The 26,436-nt window shown below is 36.6% G+C and overlaps 1 protein-coding gene across 1 annotated transcript in view; it reads right to left on the minus strand.

Annotated features, from left to right (window-relative positions):
- Positions 1-1,057: 1,057 nt before the first annotated feature.
- The window catches only part of ABHD5 (abhydrolase domain containing 5), a 26,469-nt gene continuing 1,090 nt past the window's right edge, over positions 1,058-26,436 (minus strand). Inside the window, exons 2-7 of the mRNA XM_008576791.1 lie at positions 19,308-19,393; positions 15,914-16,286; positions 8,071-8,225; positions 5,227-5,338; positions 3,065-3,251; positions 1,058-2,487 (exon numbers count right to left, since the gene is read on the minus strand). Coding sequence (XP_008575013.1) covers positions 2,398-2,487; positions 3,065-3,251; positions 5,227-5,338; positions 8,071-8,225; positions 15,914-16,286; positions 19,308-19,393 — 1,003 coding nt within the window. The 3' untranslated portion in view covers positions 1,058-2,397. The remainder of the gene's footprint in view (positions 2,488-3,064; positions 3,252-5,226; positions 5,339-8,070; positions 8,226-15,913; positions 16,287-19,307; positions 19,394-26,436) is intronic.

Raw genomic sequence — 26,436 nt, forward strand, 5'->3', positions numbered from 1 at the left:
CGCTTAGCAAAGATCAAATACTGTAATAGATTTTTTTTTTTTTTAAGAAAACGTTTAGCAGCCACTGTATTTTCAGGAATTCAAGGATTGTGACATTCTCTGCTAGCTCAATCTTCACAAAATTACATATATTATACTCCAAGGTAAAATTTAACTTATGAGTTAAAGGCTGGCCTGTCAGCTCATCTGGTTAGAGTGCAGTGCTGATAACACCGAGCACTCAAGGGTTCAGATCCCCATACCAGCCAAATGCCAAAAAAAGAAAAAGAAGAGTTATGACAACATTTTTCAAATAATGCAAATTCAGTTAGTAGGAAAATAAGTTTTGCTTGATATTTGAGTATACCTTTTCCTAAATCACTTGGCACATCTATGACCAGAAACCCCATTCACTAAGTGAACCAAGTACCTTCGCTCCTAGGGTTGAGAACAAGTTTCATATACAGAAACCTTCCTGTACAAGTGAAAACTGGGATTCACCCAGCAAAAGATAATTGAGAGATTAGACAGTGTATCATACAAAAATACAAAAATATTTCCCAAATTATGTGTACCACTTACAGGTTTGAATCTGGCCAACCAAGACATTAACTAAAAAGTAAAGGCTAATTTTGTTTTTAAAAGAGATCAGGGGCCGACCCTGTGGCTCACTCGGTAGAGTGCGGCATTGGGAGCGCCGAGGCCACAGGTTCGGATCCTATATAAGGATGGCTGGTGCGCTCACTGGCTGAGCGTGGTGTGGGCGACACCACGCCAAGGGTTGCGATCCCCTTACTGGTCACACAAAAAAAAGAGAGATCAGACAACACATCTTGGCTCTTACATTGCCTTCTTGCACTAACCCAGTTAATATGACAAGTGAGACAAATTGTTCATTGGAAAGCTGTATACCACACTTCAGTATAATTTGCCTATTCTTTTGTAGTGGAGATAATGTTGAAAAATAGAAATTCAGTCTTTCTGGTAGTTAATCAATAGTGATAAAAACTTACATTTCCTAAAAACTACAAATTTCCTAATTAACCATTTAAAAATTACAATGCAAACCATTAAACCATTATTTGCACTAGTTCACTGCTTTTATTTACATAACCACTTTTCTCCTAGATAAGCAATGTTATCAAAACATAAGGCAAAGGTGCCTTGGTGACAATCATATTCAATTATCTTTTGTGGAGGGCTTTCTCAGCAGCCAGTTACCACATGGAGCTTTTTTACAGCTTCAAAGTTTTCCTCATTTTAAAAACACAAGAAAGTGCTATACTTGATGTTAGTTATTATCAAACAGTTCAATCAATCTTATAGAATTTTTGTAATATATCTTCAAGTATGTAACGATTTGATCAACACGATACTCTTAATAAAAAACAAACCCAAGTTCTAGCTCATTTCTGGTGCCATGAGACATAATAGCACCACCCATTTTTATATTTTAGTGGTAGAAATGTAATCCAGTTTAAGCACCCATCTTTAAGAGTTAGATGTTAATGAAAATATGATATGACTTGGCTTACTGGAAGGTAACAGTCTTAATATCCCCTTAAGTAAGGAAATCTATTGTTTGCTGCATTTGGATTCATGAAAAAGAACAGCATTAATGGGCAGAAAATAAGGATAGATTTTTAGTTAAGGCCTTTCAGTACTTGAATCACTTAAGTATTAATATCATATTTCCTTGGAAGTGTAGAATTATATACAGAAGGTTCCAAGGAGTCATGTTGTTGTAGATTATGTCAGGATCAATCGCATTTAAAATGTTGAACATGGATTTGCAGCTTTAAATATAAAACAGAAAACCAGAAAAATTAATGGCTAGTGATCAATTCTCATCCTTTTAACTAAAAACCTGCCTTGTCACTCCATTTCAAAAATGAAGTATTCTAAACTGACAAACTTTTACATAAAACTACACTGAATTTGTATTAACTATATCAGTTATTAGAAATGGTAAATACATGTAGAAAATAAAGAAAATAAAGTGCACCTTTACAGTATATAACATAATAGACCCAGAAATCACTTCCTTAAATTGGCAATATAGACTGTAATATAAAAAGTACCCAACTAGCAAAGTTAGATTAAAGTAAAAAAAAAATTCAGTTGAAAAATAACAATTTTTCAGTACATCAGAGGGACAGATAACCTTTTATTTAAAGCTATCAAATTTGGAGACTCTCATGTATTTCAATTTTGTGTAGGAGAAAGGAAAGCCGTTCTTCTAGAAGGCACTAACTGGTTTAAATGTGCAAGCAACTTCATAAAGAAAATATGTGCAAAGTACAGTCAAGTAGACTGCCTAGTTCTTGTATTTGATTCCTTACTCTTCATTGTAGACTATGAATTATTGCTGCATAACTGTATCAATCACCAGGTTTTTCCCCAATGGCTTCAGTGTGTTCAGTCCACAGTGTCACAGATCTCCTTCACCTTCTGATTGAACTCTTCTGGTTGATCTGCATATACATAATGCCCTGCCCCAAGAATAGCCTAGGTAAGGAAAAACAGTCAGATGGTCAGTGAGTAAAAGTACTTAATAAAACACAATGATATATAAGCAAAGGCACTTAGCAATAAAAGTGAGAGCTACTATATTTAAATAAAACATAAGATAAAAGAATAAGTAACACTAATCTGTAGTAACTATTAAGTATTTCCATCAAAAGGAGCTGAGAACAGGAAAATCTACTGAATCTTAATAAAATTTTAATATCAAAAAAAATCACTACATTGACCACTAATAAAAGGAACAAAGTGAGAATGTGCTGCCTTGTGAGGTGGGAGTTAGTTGAGGTACTACTGGACTAGTCTCTCTTTCAGTGTCTCCTAATGCTAAGATGCTGTGGCTCTAGGGACAGGAAAGGCTCCTTGAAAGGTGATTCACTGTTTGGACATGAAGATTTACGTGGGTCAAACCTTATCCCCATCACATGTGATATCAGGTCTCTGTCTGAGGCTGCCGCACAGGTCAAATGCGAAATCACGGGATGATCTAAAACCTCGTTTAAGGGAGGTAATAAAATAGACTTCACTTACAACTGAAAACTAATTCAAGCCACACACTTACTATCGTCTTCACATATGAATGTGGTCGTAGTGACTGGATGCTTGTGCCAGAATTGCCATCTATACAGGAGCGGGCGCCGAAGATCACTGAAACTGGAATGTCCAGGTGCATTTTACCAATTCGCTGGAGCATTGGCCTTTTTGCCCATCCATAAGGAATAGTCATATTCTTGAAAGCTGTCTCACCACTTTAAGGGGAAGGGGAAAATCACACTGTATAGCTTTTGGTGATAAGTATACATTGCACTCTTACTTCTATCAAAACACACTCATATTTAGCTTTTCTAGCATTTAAGAAAACCTCAGCTTAAATAGGAAATAATTTACTAGATAGTGTAAGGAACAAATCTCACAGAAGATAATATCACTGTTAGATAAACAAGGCTGCTGTATACTCTAGTTGATTAAAAAAATGGTACCTTCTTCTAAACCCAAACATGCACCTCTAATTCTCTATCATTAAATTATTAAACTATTTCTTGTGGGGATAGTAAAATATGTTTTTTCATTCTAAATTACTTCAAACTGATATAGAATGTAGCTTTTCCATGGGTACACGGCACCAGCTTTTTACCTGCAATGGCAAAACCATTACCAAGTTAAAAAGAAAATTAATTATGCATTCTTGCAATCTCCCAAAATAGGTCTATTTTGCTCTCATGTCTGCTATTCTTGCAGAACTAGGCATCATTCTGAATTGCCTTTTCTGAAGAATTTGAGTTTCACCACAAGAACGGCAACAAACTAAGACTACATGGGCACATGTAATCATGAAATGAGAGTCAGTGGAGTAAAACACTAAGACCAACCAGAAATATGGATGATGTTCCTGGGACACAGCTCTAAAAACTGTTGGAATAAGTCAATGAAGTATGTAAACCTAATCTACCAGACCCACTGCCTAGCAAGTCATAAACCCTCAATCTCTTGAAGACACCAAACTGCCAGCCCCCCCTACTCCCAGCAGAGAACTCTAACCTACTTTATTAAAAAGATTGAGACTACAACTACACCTATCAATTGCTTCCAAGGTCTCAGTATTTTTAATAAAATAGTGTACACCTTTTCTGCCACAGTGAGGGATGGAAAAAAAAAGGGAGGAGGGCTGTCTCTGAATCTGGTCTCTTAGCCTTTCACCCAAGTTTAAAAAAAAAAAAGGATAAGGTAACACTCTATGTTTTAAAGCATGGTCCATGGCCCACCTATACTAGAGTCATCTGAAATATGCAGCCCAGAACTGCTGAGTCAGAATCTTAGAAATAGGGATCAGGAGTCACATTTAAGCTTCCCCAATAATTCTGGTACACAACAAAGCATTAGGACTGCAGCTCTCCTCTTCATACTCCAATCCAGATGCTCCTCCTAGAAACTCTAGGACGTTGTCGTTCACCCTCCTCCTATCTTCCCACTATCTTCAGTCTCTATTCTCTCCACTAGTACCTTGCACCAACATCCATAAGTCATATTTTTAAAAAACATGTTTGGCCCTCTTGCTCCCTCTGGCTACCATGCACGTTCCCTCTCTCTCTCTCCTTCTAATTAATGTTAAAATACATGCAGAATCCCTCCCCCACTCCACCCAACCCTCAGTTATTCCTTACCCACTGTGGTGGTGTTTCTCATACTGATCTACAGATGTAAAGAGCTACTCAGTAAAAGAGGGGTGCAATCATCAAACGAACTTGAAAAATGCTGCACAGTATCTCCCATGCACTTGGGAGATTCAAAATCCTTTGGTAAAGTAAAGGTTCTAATAAGATCCAAGGTGCACAAATCCATTTGCTTTTGTTTAATTCAGTACCCCCTCCCCTTTTTTTTGAACATTCATACTCAGTTTGGGAAATACTGACTTATGTGAAATTCTTCTTTGACACTCAGCTCAGACCACCTCTAAGAGATGCTCAAGACCAAGACTTCTTCATCTTATCCATAAGCACTTTGGGGGAAGAAAGTACATCTTACTTTTGAATTTCCTATCAGAACCCAACATAATGTTTTACATAGTAAGTATTCTACGAATAGATGAATAAATTAAGTATTAGACACTTGTCCTTTTAAATTTAGTTATTTTAACTACTGATAAAAATCTCTGGGCTACTCACATACTTTAAAAAAAGAAAGTCTAAAACATAAACATAGTAAATTTAGAATCGTAACCCTTACCTTGGAGTCTGTACATTACAGTGGTAGATGTATTCTGTCACAGTATCATCTTCAAACATTGAAGAATACTTCCTTTTGAAATCAGGCCTTAAACGCTGCACTAGACTTAAACCTATTTAACAGAAAATAAAAACATGTATGTTTTAAATTATAATTAACTTATAGACAAAATGATATAGAAAGTTTTAGTGCCTGCTCATTTAATGAATGGTATGTGCATACATACACACACACACAAATATATATACATATATGTCAAATATATATTTCAGGTGGAAAAAAAGCACAGATCCTGAAAGCTGTTCTCCTCAAGTTCCCTAAGAAAGAATTAAAATAAGAATTAAAGAGTGTTGTATATTGGCCTACAGATGTGTTTTAAGAAGCTCAGAAACTTAGTTTTCTAAGACTTGATTTTGTAGAAAAATAAATTCTTTAAACATGGCAGGTGAGCAGAGCAGCCCACACATAAAATTAACTTATTAACTTGTACTTCCTCCATAATTACAACGCATTAGCATCAAAATGAAGTGAACTGGGATATATAAATATCTCTGTGGGAATATAAGTTCAGAATTTCTGCTTGGAACACTAGCAACACTCTCTGTTAAGGTCATCCACGGTGGCTCCCAGCCCTAGTCTTGAGGAGAAAGGCTGAGGCAAGGCCCCCAAGGGAAAGAGCATGAAGAGCAGAAGTCTTCTTCTTCTTGCCACAGTTTTCCATTCTGGGGCCCCAGGGGCTGGCTGGTTTCCCTTTCTGGTACCACTACCCATTCTAGAAAGGTTTTACTTCTTTACTGGCCCTCCCTTACTAGAAGGAATTATACCGTTCCACCAAGAATTTTTATGATGCAGTTGATACATCACCTCCCAAACCCCCAAGTGCAAGCAAAAGTGGGAGACAGAGGGCATGACATTAAAGGTCCTCTCCTAGGTATCTTCCCTCACATAACACTGGCTCCTAATTTCTTTTTATACTTTGCTTTTCCCATATTTGCTTTTTGTGTACCTGTGATCCGGTAAAATCCACTTACACTTCAGGACTATATAGACTATATAGACTAAATGAAGCTCTTGAAGTAGTTCACCAAAGGAGGACCGCACATGTAGGAAGGAGTGGCTCTACTACAGAGGGGGTGAAAAGACTGCGGGTAGGGAAAAAGTATCATCTATAAGAAATATGAGGGAGTGTAGTGTGATACCAATTCAACCCCTATGCCCGCTTCTGAGTCCTGCAGTCCTACTGCTCTCCCCACACAAAGAGATGGCTCTAGGGCAAGGAGGGCCAGGGCTGGGCAGAGGAGAGCAGAATCTACAGTCATCCATGTAGCAGTTATTTGCACACCCTCATCCACCCCCTATACCTCTCTCCTTTTTTTGCTAACAGAACCCAACTTTTCTACAGTATCAATTAGACAGCAATGTGCCCAGGAAAGCAGGCCCCTCCTTCCAGCCCCTGGGAACAAATCATGATTGGCCAATCACAGAAATGTATACTTCTTTGCTGGTGGGAGAACTAAGCGTGAGCAGAGACATAAGGGAAAGTCTGCTGGAGCCTTCCAGGGAAGACTTTCTTCCCTGATAAAGAGCATTATGGAGAGAAGGGCCATTTTTCATGCTCTCCTTTCTTCTTGCTCAGAGTGCTATTTTGTGAGATGATGTTCTGTGCCATGGCAGTCATAGAACAACAGTGAGGAAAAAGGTCAAGAGAATCACAGACACAGATCCAAACCCTAACATCAATGAGCCAGCTACCAGAAGAACTGCTGAAACCACCTACCTCCAGCAAGCTTGTTAAGGAAATGATAAAAGGCTTTATGGCTTAAGCCACTTAGGTATTCATTACTTGCAACTAAAAGCACTCCTAACTGATACAGTTGTAAGGGAGAAAGGCAGAGGTTCACACCATCATCATCTGTGACAATGAGGGAAGAAAATTTCCATAGCTTTGGGGCTGAGACAGAGCAGCTGAGAGTCAATTAAACTTAAATCAGAGACTAAACACTGGCACCTCAAAATATAACCAGAAATATATATCAGGAGTCCCCAAAAGGTCTGTGGAAAAGGATGACTTATCTTCCCAACACTCTGACATTATGGAGAAAGGAAGGAATCTATGAGTGTGGTGGTACCTGTTAACCCTATGGTCAATGAAATTAGGTTTTGTGATCTACCAGCTGGATATCATCAATTGCCCAAATGCTCTCTAATGCTCACCAACAGGTCAACATTCCACACTTCTCCCTATGCTCTGGGCTAACAGAGATACTTGTATACTTCCTAAAGACACTCTGCTTGCTTAGCCTTTTTCAGAATGTTCAAGACTGACTACCCTCATCCTCAGCATTTCCCCCTATTTCTGATTTGCTAATTACTTGTTTACAATATAAAGACTCCCTTTTGAGGACAAGAACCTGATTTCATTCATCTTTGTGCATGGCCTGGTACTTAGAGGAAGAGAAGAAAAATTAAGCATTCAGGTTCTTTTTTTTTTTTTCCTTTTTTTTTTTGTTTTTTTTTTTTTTTTTTTTGACCAGCAATGGATCGCAACCCTCAGTGTCACGCCCGTACCGGACTGGGACTGGCAACGGGATCGCAACCCTCGGTGTTGCTCCCGCACCTCGCTCAGCCAGTGAGCGGCCGGTCTGTATGTGGGATCCGAACCCTCGGCGGGAGCGCCGCCGCGCTCCCAAGCGGCGCACTGTAGCAGTGCGCCACCGGGCCGGCCCCAGCATTCAGGTTCTTTTGCTTATTTGTTTTAAGATTTCGACTAACACTGGTGGTTGGTAAATACTCCTCTATTGCTAATCTATAACCATTTTGCTTTCCTAGGACACAAGCACTCACCAAAAGGTCCTGCAAGCCTAAGGCCAGCTAAAGGGTTAAAGGGACTCAATGCTGCTCCCAAGACTCTGATCCAAACTGGAATTGGTCTGTCTTGATCAGCAAGGTCAGGTCTCTCAGGAAAACCCCAAGGCTCCACTAAAATGAGATGATTAACCCTGTTGGAGAAAGCACAGATTTAAGTTCATTTGGTAAATTCACCCTAAGACTATAAAGAACTACCATGATTTACAAAGTAAAGGTAGAATGAACCACCTTCAAAAACCTCCACATAAAGAGAAGACTAGAGACCAAACAGGTTATATTATGGTCTTATTATGTGTAAAGTTTTGAGATTCAGTACAATTTGAGAGGTGTATGGTATAAAGGTGGCATTATTTTTAATATATCTAAATGTGGATAATAAAGATGTGTGAAAGTATGGTATATAACTGTGTTTTCTTGAGAAACAAGAAATGAGGGCATTTGTTATTGTCTAAGCTACATTCTGGCAGATGGTATATGTCACTGACCACTCAGAAAAGTCCAGTGATTCCATGCATCTCAAGGTTGACACTGCAGAAATGAATAAAGATCAATATCACACTTTCATAAAATAGCCTCAGATACCAATAATAGTTATCTCCTATGAATCAACCATTTTAAAAATTTAAGAGAAGTTAAAGTGGGTTCAAAAGGACATTAAATGAACTTTTCACAAACATGAGATGAGGACAATGTAATATGAACAAAAAATATACAACCTAATTTGCGATTCTGGAATTTGGTGAAAGGGAACACATCTATCTACCCTTTTAAGAGAAGTTAAAGTGGGTTCAAAAGGACATTAAATGAACTTTTCACAAACATGAGATGAGGACAATGTAATATGAACTAAAAATATACAACCTAATTTGCGATTCTGGAATTTGGTGAAAGGGAACACATCTATCTACCCTACCCATGACATCATTATATACTAGCATTACATTCTGTTCCTATTCCTCTCCCGATTTTCTCCTCTACTGACCAAAGAGACAGAAAATCTTTAATCTAACTTCCTATAAAATTGTTTCATATCACTAATAGTTTTAATTTTTCCATCTTATGAAACTTCTTTCTAATGAAAGAAAACCAGAACTATCAGCAGTACTTCCATGTGGCTGAGTCATGCTTTCATACACCATAAAGATTCTAAACAAAGCACAAAGGTCCTCCTACACAATACAATGTTCAACTGTAACCAAAACAACCAACTGAATGTCAGCTAAAATCTCTGAGGATGAACTAACAATGATTCTGTAAAGTCCCTTTCTCAAGTCACAAGGGAAAGAAACTAAAACATGGGCATGGATGGTATTATTCCTCATATAAAATCTGTTTTATTATTTTTATCAGCATGTATAAGGATAAATTAACTCATCCTTTAATTACATTTTTTCAAAAAGAAAGCTTTAGAGCACAGACCCAGAGCATACAGGTCTAAGGGCCCTTGGAAAAATACTCAGTCCAATCTTTCATCTCAGATGAGAAGGAAGCTGAGACACATGATGTAACTCACCCCAGGACACCATACTAGTTAATGTACAGCTAAGGCTAAAACCCACATTTCCCCACTCCAGCATACTAACAGATCCTAACAAGACATTGCACAGAAGGCTTTCTCTCCTAAAAATAGGCTAAGCAACACAATATAAACATATTAGTAAAGGTAAATCTTAACTTTTATCAACTCTAGGCCAGTACTTACACTATACTCTAGATTTCATAAAAGTGAAGAGATTTGTAGATCCTAACTATGAATCTGCATGGAGATACATATGTAAGAGTTTCATATACTTACACTAAGTGTCTTCACAGCCTGCAAGTTTTATATGATAATATTTTCTAATAATATACAAACAAGAAAGAGGTTGGAAATGAGTTTTGTTTTTTCAGTGGCAAAGACTATTTTTTATATGAGATATGAAGTGGGGCGAGGGGAAGGCATGCCAGAGGTTTGAGTGGAATTAATGAAATAGCCACCTAGTTGAAAGCAGCAAAGATTCATGCTAGGAAACAGCCAGTATTATTCACTATTGATTTACCTCCTAATAAGAAAAATAAACTCTTTGTTAAAACATACCCTACCCTAAAAGTGTTAAATTTTTGTTGCAAATTTGTTAAGGGATCTTGTCCAGTCTGTTCTAGGTGCTTTCTGACTTGCTAACCCAAGAAGGGGCAGGACAAAAGAAAACTTTAGGGAGAAAAGTCTCATCTATTTCTAGATAAGTGACTGTTCTGTTTTTGCCTTAGTTTTGGCTTGCCTTGTTTAATATGATCTTCAAAATCTCATTCCTAAGTAGAAATGTCAGTTTAACTAATTATGCAAAGTATATACACTAGGGCAGATGACCTTTTTTGTTTTTGTTTTTGAAAAGGAGTAAATTGTCCCTGTATTTGTTCAATCCTGTGTCTTCAAAACATTGCATGGTGCTTAGTACATGGCAGGTGCTCAGCAAACATTTGGATTTTTATGCTTTTCCACGTTTCCTTTTGGTCTTTGTCTATAACAATATACCAATTTTATAAAGTATAACCATAGATAAGCACTGGAGTTAGATCAGCCTGAAATTTTCTGGTCTCCCAGGTGACATTACTACATCACTGCTATTTCTTATATTAATCTTGCAGGTCATTAATAAAATCCATTTAGAGGGTCAGAAACCAGTCTGGTTTGTTTTTTAATAAAATTATATCATTTAGAATAGAAAAATACATCATAACAAGTGTGAGTACTGTCCCACAAAACTTCCATTTCAGACACTCACACACACACACATAAAATTCTTACTGAGGGTCATGGTCAAAAAATTTTGAAAAATTTTTAAACATCTAAGTCATAGTTACATATCTTCTTCTTCTACTACATGTAAAAGACTCCAGAAAATAATTGCTGTTTATTTTTGGTTGTAACTATTGTAAATAAACCATCCAAAGCACTTAGGTTGGTGGCTATCAAATGATAAGTATCCAGTAAATGTAAGCTAGTTATAGTAGCAAAAATAGGAAGACTACTAGAGCAGAATTTATTCCAAAGAGCATGGGAAAACAGTGGCTGGAACCAGGTGAGCAGCAAGTAATTTAACTTTTATTCTTCAGGAAAGCCTGATCACAGGTTTTGGCTCATAGGTTATTATAACCTTGTACCAGACCAAGTTCCCAGGCTATCTTCTTATCTCCTCTTGTAGTGAAAAGATTATCTCCTCACTCGATAGGAATTATTTGGCTTTAATGTATACCTAAGCTGTTATAATTATCCAAACCCTACACTGTAATATTCCATAGACGACAGACACCCTGCTGGGATTGTTAGTTCACACTTAGGGTAAGGAATGGGTCCAACCAGACAGCATATGTGGGTCACCCTATCAGACATCTTTGTCAAGAATCGGAGGCTCCTTTAAACCACAGGAAAAACAAAGAACCAGCAGAGCAGGAACAAGAGAAGAGCCCATCAGTTTTGAAACATAATAAGTCATTCTTCTTGATATTAGTCATTAGAGTTGAGGATGGAGAGATGATTACAGCCTTAAGGGCAAAGCCTTAAGATGAACAACACCTGCACCAACACACTGGTATTTCATTTGGTTTAAATGTTAACAAGGATTTAAATGTTAACAAGGGTATATAAACCTGACCTTCATGGGACTTAGTCAGCCACCAGTCAGAAATAATGCAACAAGAACAATGAGACCCAGAATCAAAATGTGCAAGGGAGTCTTTAGGACCTAAGTATGGAAAAAGAAAAAAGAGTACAAAGAGCTCTACTCAGTGTACAAAGGAAGCCTCAAAAGGTTTGCCCCAGGTATTTCCCATTGACTCTGAGCCACTAGGGAGAGAACAGGGAAGGCCCAGAGAACAACTAACTAAATACCTTCCAACTTCAGGTCATAGAACAGCTTTTCTTATAGAGGGGCCAAGAAGAATTGCTCAGCCCAGGTCTGCATAATCAGGAGACAGCAAGGTCAAAGGAAAAGTGTTCAGATAAAGTTAGCTCAAAACATTTTACTAGAGAAGTAAAGATTAGTTGTAACCTACTCTATTATAACTTGGAATAGATCTCTTTGCTAAACACTAAGTTAAAAGTTTCTATAATCTCCTTTTCCTTAGTTTATAACAAATACTTATAAAATACACATAGTCTTTTTATGGGTTCCTGAGCAGCAGGGGCGAAAGGAAAAAAAAAAAAAAATTAAAAGAAAAAACTGAGCACACAGATTAAAGAAAGGTGATGGCATCTTTGGCTACTACTGCTGGCTTGTTCTACTCTGCCAACAAATAAAACAATGTTTTTGTGGGTATTTTTCCCTCCATGCATAGAACAACAGAAATTAAGGAGATGCCATTTCACTTAAAAGAAAAAAAGATCTGTCACACCTGAGGAGGCAAAGAAAAAAGTAACAGTTTCAAAGTTCAGTAAGGGAAAGAGAGAAAGAGAGTGGCACAGTGAGTGAAGGAAATTATCTGAATTTCATTTGGTCTCCAGAGTACTCTTTCCTTTCCCTCACCACCACCCCCCCCGAAATCTTTCTGAAACTCAAAGATTCATTTTAATCTCATGACAGCATAATAAAATTGCTACCTGGATCAAGAGAAAGATGGATGAGATATTGAGAGTAGGTAGTTCTGTACTTGCTACATTGAAACTTAGCAGACTGTCTATTGCACCAGAGAAAATGTGTGTGTGCCACAGAGAAGCTTCTCTAGCTCAGGTAAAATATTCTAGATCTCACAGAAGGCAACGTGTCTGCTTAGGGGGAGTGCCTAATTGAAGAAATACTGAACACTAAACCTCACTTAATATGAGGTTTGCTGTAATGACGTTACACTTGTGGTAATCAATCCTGTTTTAACTATATTTGGATCTGTGAGTCTACTGAACAGGTCTATTAACTATAATATCAGATCATCTATGTAAATTTGTATGAATTTGCCCAATCAGGATCAAACAGAAAAAATTCATTTTAGGTGAGAAAATAACAAAAATGAGGAGCATTAATAGTAATCTCAATAAATATGTGGGCAGTGAGAACCAACCAAAGGCACCAAGAGATGATACATCTCACAGAAAACAAAGAGAGATGCTTATTTATTTTTCCCTTTCCTCTCCATTGAAAGAGAAGTGCTTCAAGGGAAGTTATCCTGAAAAGCAATGGAGTAAAAAAGCCAAGGAGAAGGGGATGACCAAGACATTGTGAGCTCCTGCCTTCCCATACTATGTGCTACACTGGTATTAGCTGGTCTGTAAGAATAGGAAGAAAAAAATAAACTCTAAAACCTTACTTTTATTTTGAAGATTTAACACACTTCTAAATTAACTAAAGTTATTGGTTTAAATGGCTGGTTAATTTATTTAACTGTGCAAAATAACCATGTACATTATATATTTATATTGATGAGTTAGAAGAAATATTCTCACAAATATCTTTTTCCCACACATACACACAAAATAATCCCTTTATTTCCACTGTAACTTGTTTTCACACTAATTTAAGGTGTGCATTAACTAACCAAAAGGCATAAAACTGAAATCTTTCCTGTTTACAATTGCATATTTGAAGTCCATTTTTCTCCCATAAAGAAATTAGAAAGGTATAATATGACCAGCTCCTCATTTTTGTTAATTTATTACCTTGATACTTTTATGGAAGATGGAAAGAGAGAACAAAGAATATGAAACTGTAAGCTAAAAGGTAAACTTGGTTTACAACTTTATTTTTCAAATTCAACTATTCAAGAAATATTTACTGGGCACCCAATATGTGCCAAGCATCGTGCTCTGACTAACTGGACGTCATTCATGATTCAGGATATCTGAAAATCCAGAGAATGTCATTATTTTGAAATTAACTTGTGTTTAATCACTTAAGTTTTATGCAGATAAGAATATAGGCTCGAATATCCAACATGTTCTGTAGAGTTCAATACTTTGGTGGCAACTAGCTGAATTCAGACATACTAATTATTTCAAGAACTCTCATACCCATCTATTGCTATTACTTAGTGGTTCTTGGTCCTGACACAGTACTCTAGTTTTATCTCTAGCATTAGAAACAAACATTCAAAAATCACCTTCTAAAACGCAGTCAGTCCTATACAGGTAGCACTGGCTTTGTTTTAGATACTTGTTGCTATTTTCTCTCATAGATGGTTTTAAAGTGTTCGCTCCCTTCTGAATCCCTGAAGCCCTTTGCAGCATTTCACAACTGCAAATGAAAATCTCACCAACAGACCTAATCAGTAGATAGCTATGAAGGGTAAAGATTCTAAGGCTTAGGGGTTTAATGACCAGAGTCTATCCCACAGAGTCTCATGTCATCTCCAGAGAACAAATACAAAACAGACATAATAAACACCTGATAAAAAACAAAGTCCAGCACAACAAATAGCACTGTTGCCTTATACCAGAAAAATATCCACATCCTTCTCTTCCCTTCTGCACAAATATAGCTAGGTGTTTGTCACTAAGAGTAGGACACAATAAGAGAAATTAATCCCAAAATACCTACTAGAAGAAAATCTGGGTTTCTTTTGAAAGAACAGGTCTGCCAGTTGACAAGACTACTACTATAGCACATATGGGACTATGATCTCTCCAGAAAAATCAGGTGTAAATGTTGAAGTTTAGATAAAGAATCATAGAGGGGGGAAAACAAAAGCTGTTCCAGAGGAAGAAAACCTTGGGTACACAGGGCTGCTGCTCCACATGTCAAATTCTGTGTCAGACATACACCTGGACTTGTGCAGTGGGGTGGCCTCATAGTGTACACTGAAGCACTCTGAAAATGGCCACAATCCCATGTCTCACTCACAGACCTCAATGTCAAAGTCGGTTGTAATTCTGGATTTCAAAATTAGTCCAATGGAAAAATACACTGGCAACACAAAAGTGCTGATATGCATTTTTTTAATCAAAAGATGAGCAAAGCAAAGATGAGTTTTTCTCATATTTTCTTAGCACTCAAATGTGACCTTCACTCAGAGCAGCTACTTGAATAATAGGAAATAGCATAAAAATATAAGGTAAAGAAAGGAGATGATGCTAGAAAGATTTTGAAGCAAACTCTCAATTCAATGACCCTGAAAAATAATTCTATAATTAGTAAGGTTAGGGCATAATATAATCAAAAAATCTGTAAAATACACTATGAAGGTATATTTTCTATAGTTTAGAGATAAGGAAAATAAAGTTTAGAGGTAAAATGATTTGCTCTAAGTCACTAAAATAGCATTAGCACCTAGATCTTCTAATTTCTAACCTTTGGCTTCCCACTACAGCTTACTATAACTTAGAAAAGGTTAGGAAAAGACTGATGGAGCCATAAATTTAATGATAATAGTAACAATAAACAATAACACAAGAATTTTTACTTATGGCTTAAAATAATTAAATTTTATATTAAATATATTAAATATAATAAAATTAAATTTTATTTAAATATATTAAAATTATATTACATTTTATACAATTCTAAGTTTAACAAATAGAAAGTCCTTTCTCATGCCTATCAACATGTTGCATGTATAATAGGAAAATCTCACATCATTATTTCAGCTACTGTATTGGCTCTCGGTTGTGGCTATTTGTTCTACAGGGTCCTTTAAGAGAATATGTGCCTTGTAAGACTCAGACGCCAACGCCCACCAGAGATGAGAACCAGAGACTGCACTTGAATGCCAGTTATAATCCCTCTCTTCTGTCATAGGGTCCTTTAAGAGAATATGTGCCTTGTAAGACTCAGACGCCAACGACCACCAGAGATGAGAACCAGAGACTGCACTTGAATGCCAGTTATAATCCCTCTCTTCTGTCACCATCACTTACCTTGATGGGTACTTCAGTGAGTAAGCAGCAGCCAAGAACCCACCCAAGTTGTGCCCAAGCAAGATTACTTTGTCCAAACCTAGGGCACATCTCCACTCTTCAATGGATTCCACAAACTGATTCTCCACTTCTTCTGCATCACTGTCAAACTTGGGTCTACTACTTCGTCCAAAGCCCAGTAAGTCAAAAGCATAGACAGGCCTATTGGTGCAAAGATCTCCAAAATTCAGTGCCCAGAGTCCAAGACCTCCTCCAAAACCATGGAGGAGGACAAGTGGAGTCTTATTTGCAATATTATGAGAAAACTTCAGTGTCCATATTTTATTTCCATTAGATATGCGAACAGGTTCTTTTTTGTATGTGCAGGGGACACCTAATGAAAATATAAAAGAGAAATTCTGTTTAGCTTCAATACTTCTGAAAAGGGGAGTATCCTCAGAGAAACCCAAAATTAATAATCTAGAAATCATCTAGTATCCAATCATATAATTTTAGTCTTTATTATGTCAGCCGTAAAAAAAGAGTACATATTTTATTGAAGCAAATAATTCTAAATGACCATGTTTTACATATGAGTGGGAAGGACTACCTCAGACAAGCCTCAAGCACCTTCAGCCAAGGTCTTTGGCAAGTCATATTACCTTCTGACTTCTTTACACATCTATCAAACAAGGGTATTACAGTCTTAGAACTGCAGGGAAACTTAGTGGTCACTGAATCCATTATTTTAAGGTCTCTAGCTTTGCAAACAATTACAAAAGAATAACCCTGAATTTGTAGAATGCTTGACAGATAAAGCATTGAAGACTGAAGTCAGACTCGAAAAAATCATTTTTCCCTAAAAAGTAATCATGAATTTAGAAAAGGATTATTGGTATCTGTATTAAACATGTGCTGTGGACTGACTGTCCGCCCAATTCATTGAAGCTTAATCCCCAAATCCTATTATGGTAGTTGAAAGGTGGGACCTCAAAAAGATGATTAGATTGTGAGGATCATGCCCTCATAAATGGATTAATCCATTGACGGTTTAATGGTGGTCGTGGGCATTGTTCTGTAGACTTTAAAAGGAGAGCCAGTGAGTAGGTTAGCTCTCTCTTGCTTCTGCCTTTCTTGCAATGTGTGTGTGATACCCTGTGTCACTGAAGTCACCACCAAAGAAGGCCCTCACCAGATGTGTTCCCTGGACTTAGGACTTCCCACTCTCCAAAACTCTAAGCAATAAATTTTGTTTTCTTACAAATTACCCAGTTCCAGGTATTTTGTTATAAGAAACAGAAACAGACTAACACAACATGTAAGTGAAATCTTAAGGTACTTCAAAGTTTTGTAGAAAAGAGGTGACATGGTATGGTAGGAACTCCTCAGCATGAGGCATCAGGTAATCTGAGTTCAAGTCCAGCAATCTTCCAGAAAATGCAAATACAATTCTGTAGATCAAAACTCTCACTTTACCTTCAATGCTGTGGGACTAGATAATTTAAACAGCCCTAAAAAATAACTAAAGATGAAACCAAATTTGCAATTTATGTACATTAAATTATCAACTGAAAAGCTACATCTTAAATATACTCCTTAGTTATTTTTTTTTTGTTTGTTTTTTGTTTTTTTTGTCTTTTTTCCGTGTCCGGCAACGGATCGCAACCCTCAGTGTTGCCCCGCATATTCATCTTCAGTACACAAAACATTGGAGACACAGGAGTTTTTGCCTTTGAACCAAAGAATCTCAGGTTTGGCATCCACATAGTGGCAGCAAAGTGAAACCCAGTACTCATTCACAATATTAACAGAACCCATGCCCCCAAGTGGGGTGAAATGCTACTAGTTTAGAAAAGGAGTTGATTTGGCAATAGTTCCAAGCCAAATCACTTCAGCATTTTGAACACAGATGTCTGCATATTATCATAAAAACTATCTGTAATGTTTATTAGAGAGCTCATCCCACTGTATTAGTCACTTGCTTTCATGTCTGATATCAGAACAGGCACCAATTCTCACTCCTGTTTGCATCCCTAGAACCTAGCCGTAAGAAATCAATGTTTTTTAAATGCATAAATTGAGCATCTAGCACCCTTTTTTCCCCAGACAAGAATTTTTTTTATTTTGTAAACTGCAATGACAACTTTCCTAGTTTTGTAGAGAGCTAGATTACCCAAGTATATGGAGTGAGTAGAAATTCATTTTCACATTATATATCCATGTAAGATGGCTAATTATCCCTTTCTAAGGATATACCCAGTTATGGTCACTTACTCTTGAATCACATTCAATTGCAAAAACAAGAAAACTCATTAGTGGTAAAGAGGATGAAAAACAGGCATGGACAAACAAACATCTTTATATGCATACAAAATAATCATGTGTATGAACCACATTGCTTAATCTACTCCTCTAAACTTTATCAGCAAAAGAAAAATGCACAATAAACACTATTGCTTAAAACCATACCCACAGAAACCTGGGAATGTTCTGACAGTACAAGTTTAGATAAATTTCAGTGCTCATAAGAAACAAAATAAGGCTTCTACACAAATATAAATCCAAATTAAAGAATCCTAGAATGCTAGAACCATGAAAGAATTCTAAGGATTATCTTACTCTCATTTTACAGGTGAGAAATGGGAAGCTGAGCAGAGTGACCTGCCCAAGATCCTGTAACCACCTGGTGCCGGTGGCAGATGTGGGCCTAGACCAGGTTACCAGATTTCATTCTAATATTTGTTCCACTATACAAGGCTGCCTGCTCTGGAACACCTTATAGTCTGGGGACACCAGAGGGAGCAGGGGTGTTCCTGAGAGACCGTTTGAGAAGGCCCAGGAGGTCAAAACTATTTTCATAATAATACTAAGACTTTATTTGTCTTTTTCACTTTCAGTCTCTAATGGGTTTTCTGGAGGTCACCTGATATGTGATTACCTAATAGACTTAATGCAGAAACTATGAGAATCCAGCTGCCTCATATTAAGCCAGACATTAATGAGATTTGTAAACATGTACACAATATTACTCTTCTCATTACATTTTTGTTTAGGAAGTAGTTTTGTTTTTTTTTTTAACCAACCTGTTATTTATTTTAACCTATGATGGGTTTACTTCTATTATTTTAAAATAAATTAATTAACATATTTTCAATTATTCAATTTCAATTCTCAGCATAATAAATACTGATTACTACAACCAATAAACAAAGCTTCTTGGGGTCCTTACTATTAAGGTATATAACAGGTACACAAGAGCACAAAGTTTGGGAACCACTGCCCTCCTACATTTCTGCTGATGTACTTGCTGATGACATGGAAAAGGAAATGTTATTTTGCCAAAAACTAACACACCACAGAATCTCATCTCCAGTTTCAGGGCAAAGTGATGTAACTTACAAGAAGAAAACCTTACATTTTAAAATTTTCTCTTCAGCTTCTTTAAGGTGTGATGTAGATGTAGGGCACCATGTAGGAAGCCAGCCAGTTAGCCATCCTGACCTAGAGCACCAAAAACAAAATACAGATAGGTGAGTTCATGCTCTTTTCAACTCCCAACTATTACATGCAGAGAAGAAGAGCAGCATAGAAAATTTACTATGTGATGGTGAAGCTTTATATGACAAAAGTCACCTAATGGGTAAAGCATTGTGGTAACTAGTGGGTTACAGATATTCAACTTTAACCTGTGTACATACAATCAGATATCAAAGTCCATTTTATCTTCATGAATAGTCAGATTCCAAATAATCAAGTAGAGGCTAAAAGTGGGCAGAACAAGAAGAAAAGACAAAAAAGGCGTTGTTCCCCCCACTGCAAGACAACCTTTTATCAGGGTAGAAGCGCAAAAAAGTTAAAGACTATGAATAAGTTCATTTAAATGGTAGGTTCATTGTGACTACAAAAGGTACCTGCTATGGGGACTGAGAGAAGAGAAATCTAATTAAAATCTGAGATGTAAAAAAAAAAAAAAAAAGGCTTCAAATCTCATAAAAAAAGAGTACTAACATGCCCCTAATACAAATACGGGGGACTGACCTGTATACAATCTGCTTAGGGTGAACTGGTTAACTGTTAATAGAAAAACAAAAAAGGTTTGGGTTCCAGCAAACAATAGATGAAAAGAATGACGGACACATCTGACAGAAGACAGACAAAGACAACAGGAAGCAGGTCTGAGGCAACAGGTGAGGAAAGGTGTGGGGAGGCAGAAACTGAACACAATTAGCTTACAGCCAACCGAGGAGAATGTGGGCCTTCAACTTCTGGCCTGTCAGCAGCAGACCAAAAGCTTATTGTATTAATCTGAGACAATGTAGAGCTTCAGAAGTCTTTTGACAGTTAGTAAGGGCTTAGCACATGGCCTGTATTATTTAAAACGAGAACTTTCTGGTGAAAGAAAAATGAATTAGAAGAGGAAAAGTGACCAACTACTACAGATTCCAAATGAGAGGAAGGGCCTGAATCAAGGCTTTGGCAATAGGAGCAGAGACAAGAAGATTTGGCCAAGGAATATTTAAAAGCAAGCAGGCTGGAATTGGTTGGATGTTAAAAAGAGGTATAATAAGGATTCCCAATCTTCTGTCTTAGGGTACCAGTATCATGATAGAGAACACATGAATAAGAATAGGTGTGCATTAACAGGATAAATGTTACATATAACTTACTGTTGAGATATAAAAATAATAGAAAATATTATTAATATTAGTCTATTTGAAAATATATAAGCTTATTTACAAATTATTTAGGAAAAATGATTCAAGGCTTTGACAGTGAATTTTTCAATTCATTCAACAATTTTTCAATTGTTGAAAAAAGTGGTTAAGAGGCAATTAAAAGAATCTCATGATCTTTAGAGCCGTAAAAAGAAAAAAAAAAGTAAACTATCATTAAGCTGAAGTTGTTTTGTCCTTGAGCAGGCATCAGGTCTATAACCACAAGAATATGAACTAGTACCAATGGGAAATTACTTACAACTCAATCTCATCAATTCTTTTAAATAAATATCCCTCAAATCATGGCACAGTTCTTTGCCAGAGAGAATCAGAGGTCAATACCAAAAAAAAAAAAAAAACAAAAAACAAAAAACTGAAATGAATTATAATCCACTATTGCTCCAAATGACATGATAAGACAAGTGGGGCAAAGAAAACACAAATGCAATCTTCGTTTAAGTCTTTTTAAAAAAAATTACATTCAAAAAATAATTCAGATTTGGAATACTATGTACAAGACACCAGAGTTAAACAACAAAAAAAAAAGTTATGTAATATAGAAATTATGCCTATCTCTATCAATTTATCACTTATCACCAACTTTTGAAGATGGGATTTTCTATCCATGGATTTTGCCTTCTAGTGACCAGCTCAATTTAGAAAAGGGGCAAAATATTTTCACGTTTGTAAGCCTAGTGCATTGCATTAAAAATTAAGGTTCTTCAATCACAAGAAGAGGCACCAACTCTCTTTAGGTTTTCACAGTAGCCTTTTCACCAAAGCAGACAATTTTTTTTAAGTGGGGTTTTTCTAAAGTATATTTAAACTAAAAAATCTATATTTAACAAAACATAGTAAAACATTTTCACGCTTAATGGAACCATAAAGATACCACTCTTCCCCTAAGCCCTGACAGTGTTTCTGTTAGTTTTATTTTAACCAGATGATAAAATGTTTCATAGAAACTGTCTTCTACTTCTTTCTTAGAGATATTCTACAGGATTGAGTGCTATGCATATAACAAGCTCAAAGGAACATTTCCAAAGAGTGAAAAGCAAAATGGTCTACCTTTCCCTTCTTTAATTGACTGCCCTTTGTTCAAGAGTTCTCACACCTTATTTTGCCACCTCTCTTGCTTCAACCCTTTAAAACCCTACCTCCTGTCTTTGGGTAAATTAACCTCACCTTCAAAGAGACCCTCTGTTCCTTCCACAAGATATCCTATGCCATTCAGTGTTGTTCAACATTCCTTGGCTTAGTATATGGAAAACTGGAACTAATGTCATGAGACTGGAACTAAGGACACAAGACTGAAGCTTGTCACATATCTAGCCAGTCTTCTGAGGTCACAAAATTCAAGGTAAAAATTAAATTCAGATGGCCCAGCTATAAAACAGTAAACTACATACAGGGATACAGGACTGCCTCTTCATACTATTGAAAAACGAATAGAAAAGCAAAGCCAAACTATTTTATTTAAGCAGATAATCAATAAACACTATCATTCATCACTGAGGCCCTAAACTTCAGAAGAGACCAAAGGGTCAGTCGCACTATAGAGGAAAGTTGTTCACCACACGGACTACAACTTTCCAAAAGTAAACACCTATGATACCAGGAAGGCTTACCAATGTGCACCAATAGGTTTTCTACACAGCCCCGTCAGTTGGGCACTGACCTTATTAGCCAGCAGAGGATCTAAGTCCTGAAGCATCTAATCAAAAAAATAAATAAATAAATGGACTGTTGCTTTATACTAACCGTAGTGAAAACTGAGAAAGAATCTTTTCAGTGAGCAGACTTCTGAATAAGAAATGCTTTTTAAAAGACCGCACTAGAGGTGGCTATTCTAAGGAAAGCCAAGTAAGATGTGCTTAACATATTAATAGATTATATTTACCTAAAAATCTGATATTAAGTATCCTGAGTTTGAAAGATAGACACCAATTTTTTCCCTTAATTTTCTACCTAATCTTTTTTTTTTTTTTTTAATATCACTAACATTGTACTTACATCCTATGCCATCAACAATTAAGTTTCTGGTAATCTGTGTTTTGTTCTCTAAGACATTTGACTATCTATAGTATTACTAAACCTGAATTGCACAATCTATAAATATTGTGAAACAGCGAAAGAGATTTCAAAGTATTCTGAAGAAAATATGCAGAAGTCTGGCCAATTTCCACACACTCTTGGCCATTTAAATAACATTTCTAATTAGGTGATAAGTAAAAAGGATTTCATTATATTTTGTTTAAAATAGCTCCATCTCTATACTGGATGAGTTGAGAAAGAAAACTTATATAATTTTATTACTGTTCTCAATAAACTAATGTAAGCATAGTATTTTATCTCATTTAAAAAAACCATGAGGTTTTTTTTATTTTTATTATAAATATCCAAGTTAATTTGAGGTGAAATAATTCCTCTACCAATGAATGATTAAAAACTTCCACATTGGAAATTGTAACACTTGGGCAAATACAGGCCTTCTTTCTTGGAAACTTAGTTCTTAAATCCTATTCTTGGGAAAGAGGAAAAACAAAACAAAACAAATATTATTGCATACAACTGCAATTTAAGTGACTAACATATCATTTTATTTTAGATATATGATACTTAAATGATTCAAATTATCCCTAACCATTAGATCAATGACAATACAGGCCCTCTAATATGTTTTAACACATTAATTAATAGTCTGTTCCTCTCTCCACCCCACCACCTCCATCCCCCCGCCTTCTAACCTATAACTTTAAAGACCCAGAGTTGGAGAATCAGTGTTTTAGACAAGCCATGTGCTGGTAATATATTTCTATCAATTGTTTCCTACCTTCCCTCACACAGGAAACAAACCATTCTAGAATCACACACTTATATGATCTCATCATCGAACATATTTGAAGAAGCTACAAGTGTACTTTTAGATTCATTTTACTTAACAAGTCAGAGTGACATTTCTTTGGGTCACTTCTAAAATAAGTTCATCCACTAGACAATAAAAAGAATAAAACTAAAAATCTTAGATCTCAAACTGAATCATTTTTAATAAAATCATCCCTCCCAACTTTTTTTTTATAATTTACAATCAGGAGTAAGGAATTATAGAACCATGAGTTTAGACTAAAAGTCTAACAAATAGTCAAGGCAATTTTTAAAACAATATCTGTTCTGAAACAGCTATAAATAATACAGGTCAAATCTTTAAGTACTCATTCAGAGACATTTGTAATTCTGAAATGTATTATCCCGTGTTGTTTTTTATTAAGTAGGCCACCCCTGGGACTTTACAGTCTTTTGTTAACAAGTTCTTTGTTGCAATACTGAAATCTGCATTGGCATTTTGGAGAGCAGGGAACACAGTGAAGCATGAGTTGGTTCATCTAAGGTCAAGAAATAGAATCCTATTCCCAACCTCCCCAATATAATTTAAGTTCATAATCCTAACTGTCCTATTCAAATTCGAACTTTTCTAAATATTTTATGATGAAAAAATCATGTCATACATCTACAAAATGTATAATCAACTATAAGGTTTTTTATTTGAATGTTTGTGTCAGCATAAATTTATAATAGTTGAAGTGTTTAATAAAAAATTTAATGAAGTTTACTATATATATAGCCCCTTTAGGCTCTACTAGACAAATATTTGAGTAAGACAAAAGCTTTGCTGTCACTGAGCTGACAAAACAATGTACAAATAACTATACTATGAAATAATGGTGTAAATGTCATAAAGAAAGTTTAGAAAATACCACAAACCTTTAGAGATGGGAGATCACAATCTGTTTGGGGTTAGAGAAAACAATGTGAACCAAGCCATGGGAAAATGGGAGGCTAGCAAGGAACATATTTAGGAAAATAACAAAATATTCAGTTTGGCTAGAGCCCAGTGCACAGGGAGGAAATGACTCCAAAGCTAGATGGGAGCCACAATGCCTGCAAAGGGCTTTGAAGTCAGGCCGAGGATACATAATAAAGCCACTGTGTGAGAGAGGACATATAATAAAGACACAGCTGTGCTACAAACAAGACTGTGCCTTTTGGAAATGTAAAAGTAACTAACGAAATGAGCTATTTTTAAGCAAGTCACCAAGCCTGCAATAATCCAGGGGAGAGAATAAGGAGTCTCTGAACCAGGTGGCTTCCCAGGTTGTGGGAATGGATGAGATGTTTTACACTTAGAATCTAATGGACTTGGTAAGAGATTTGGTATTCAGGGGCAATGAAGGGGGCTTGGAGGAGAGAAAAAAGATAATGCCACAGCTGTGATCCTGGATGACCAGAAGAACATAATTGCCTTGATAAAAATAGGAAGTCAGGGAAAAGAACTGAGCTTCTTGTATTGCTTAGTTTGAGGGAAGGAAGGTGCACATAAGATCCCTATCTGAACATGTCAAATTTGAGGAATCAGGCGCAAACATCTGACAATTAGAAACATCAGCAGAGTACAGAGGAAGACTCCAGAAAGAAAACAAGATCTCAGTCCTCTCTACAGACAAGATAGTTCCAGAAGTGTGAGTAAACAAGACAAATAAAAAAAGCAAGGATGGAGATAGAATCTTGGAAAATGACTACATTTACAGAACAGGAAAAAGAAGAGAACCTGGTCTCCGGTAAGACAAGAGGCAAGATGTCATAACAGGTAGAATGTCTAATAAGATTTTGGAAAAGAAGTAGCTATCTTACAGTACTAAATACTAAAAAAGACTCAAGAAGAATAAGTACCGAGAAAAATAAAAGGCCACTGGGATGTGGTATTAAGGAGTTTTGTGATTTTTAAGAAGTCAGGTAGCAAGGTTTGGGAAGGGGAGATGGTAGCAAGGAGGAAGGCACTGATCTTGGCAGTTTTTTAAGAGATAGAGAAATCTACTCTCCTATCTCTGAGTCATAAAACTACATTTTGAATCCTAATGTAAACCCAGTGGGGTGCTGGCAAACTGAGTGAAGTAGTGAAGGGAGAGAAAACCCTTATTTATATTTTATTTATAGCATTTGATGATTTCCATGGTGTAAATACTCCCAGCATGGCCAATTTCAAGCTGCCAAAAGTTGGAAAAATTCCTTACAATTTAGCAATGGCTTGACAGTACAAATGAACTCCAGCACACCACTTCAAACCTCCTCTTTTATGGTCCTCTGTAACTGAGCAATTAAGAGAGTTTTCCTCTAAGCTCAACTGATAATCGTTCTCTGGGACAACCTTAACAACAATTCACAGAAGTCTACTCTACTCTTGTTACATTTAGCTTTGTCAACTGTACTGCAACTGAAAAGGGTTGGATGTTGAAAGCAAAAATGGGTCTCTGCATGCCTGTCTTCACTAAGTACCACAAAGGAAAAGACAAGAATCATATGCTCCAAAATGCCATCAGATGACCATTCTATAAATGTTTCCTTTGTTAATGTCATCATCCCATGAAAACCTCAAATGTGTTAAGGACAGGGAGCTCTATTCAAAACAAGAGCCAAACATCCCACATGAATCCCAATCTCAGTAAGAGTCAGCAAAAATGTGGGGAAAGCACCTTAGACTAAATCCAGACACCCAGAGGGCTCCAGTGCAGCCCTGCAACTTGATGCTGGGTTGCTAGTAGCCTTCCCAGTGGCAGTTCCAACTGCAAAATGGGAACAGTAATACCTAGCACACAGAATCAAACTTAGGTTTAACACAATCACATTTAGGGAACACCCAAAACAGGGTCAGGAGCTCAGCATTTTCTGCTTGCCTGCTTGGTACAATTCAGAAGGCTATACCAGTGTGGACACTGGACACTGCCAGTGTCCACAGTTTATTGTCAAGAATACCAGGGAGGCCCACTTCTGTCT

Source organism: Galeopterus variegatus, unplaced genomic scaffold (genome assembly GCF_000696425.1).
Source record: "Galeopterus variegatus unplaced genomic scaffold, G_variegatus-3.0.2 Scaffold1402, whole genome shotgun sequence".
Taxonomy (NCBI): Eukaryota; Metazoa; Chordata; class Mammalia; order Dermoptera; family Cynocephalidae; genus Galeopterus; species Galeopterus variegatus.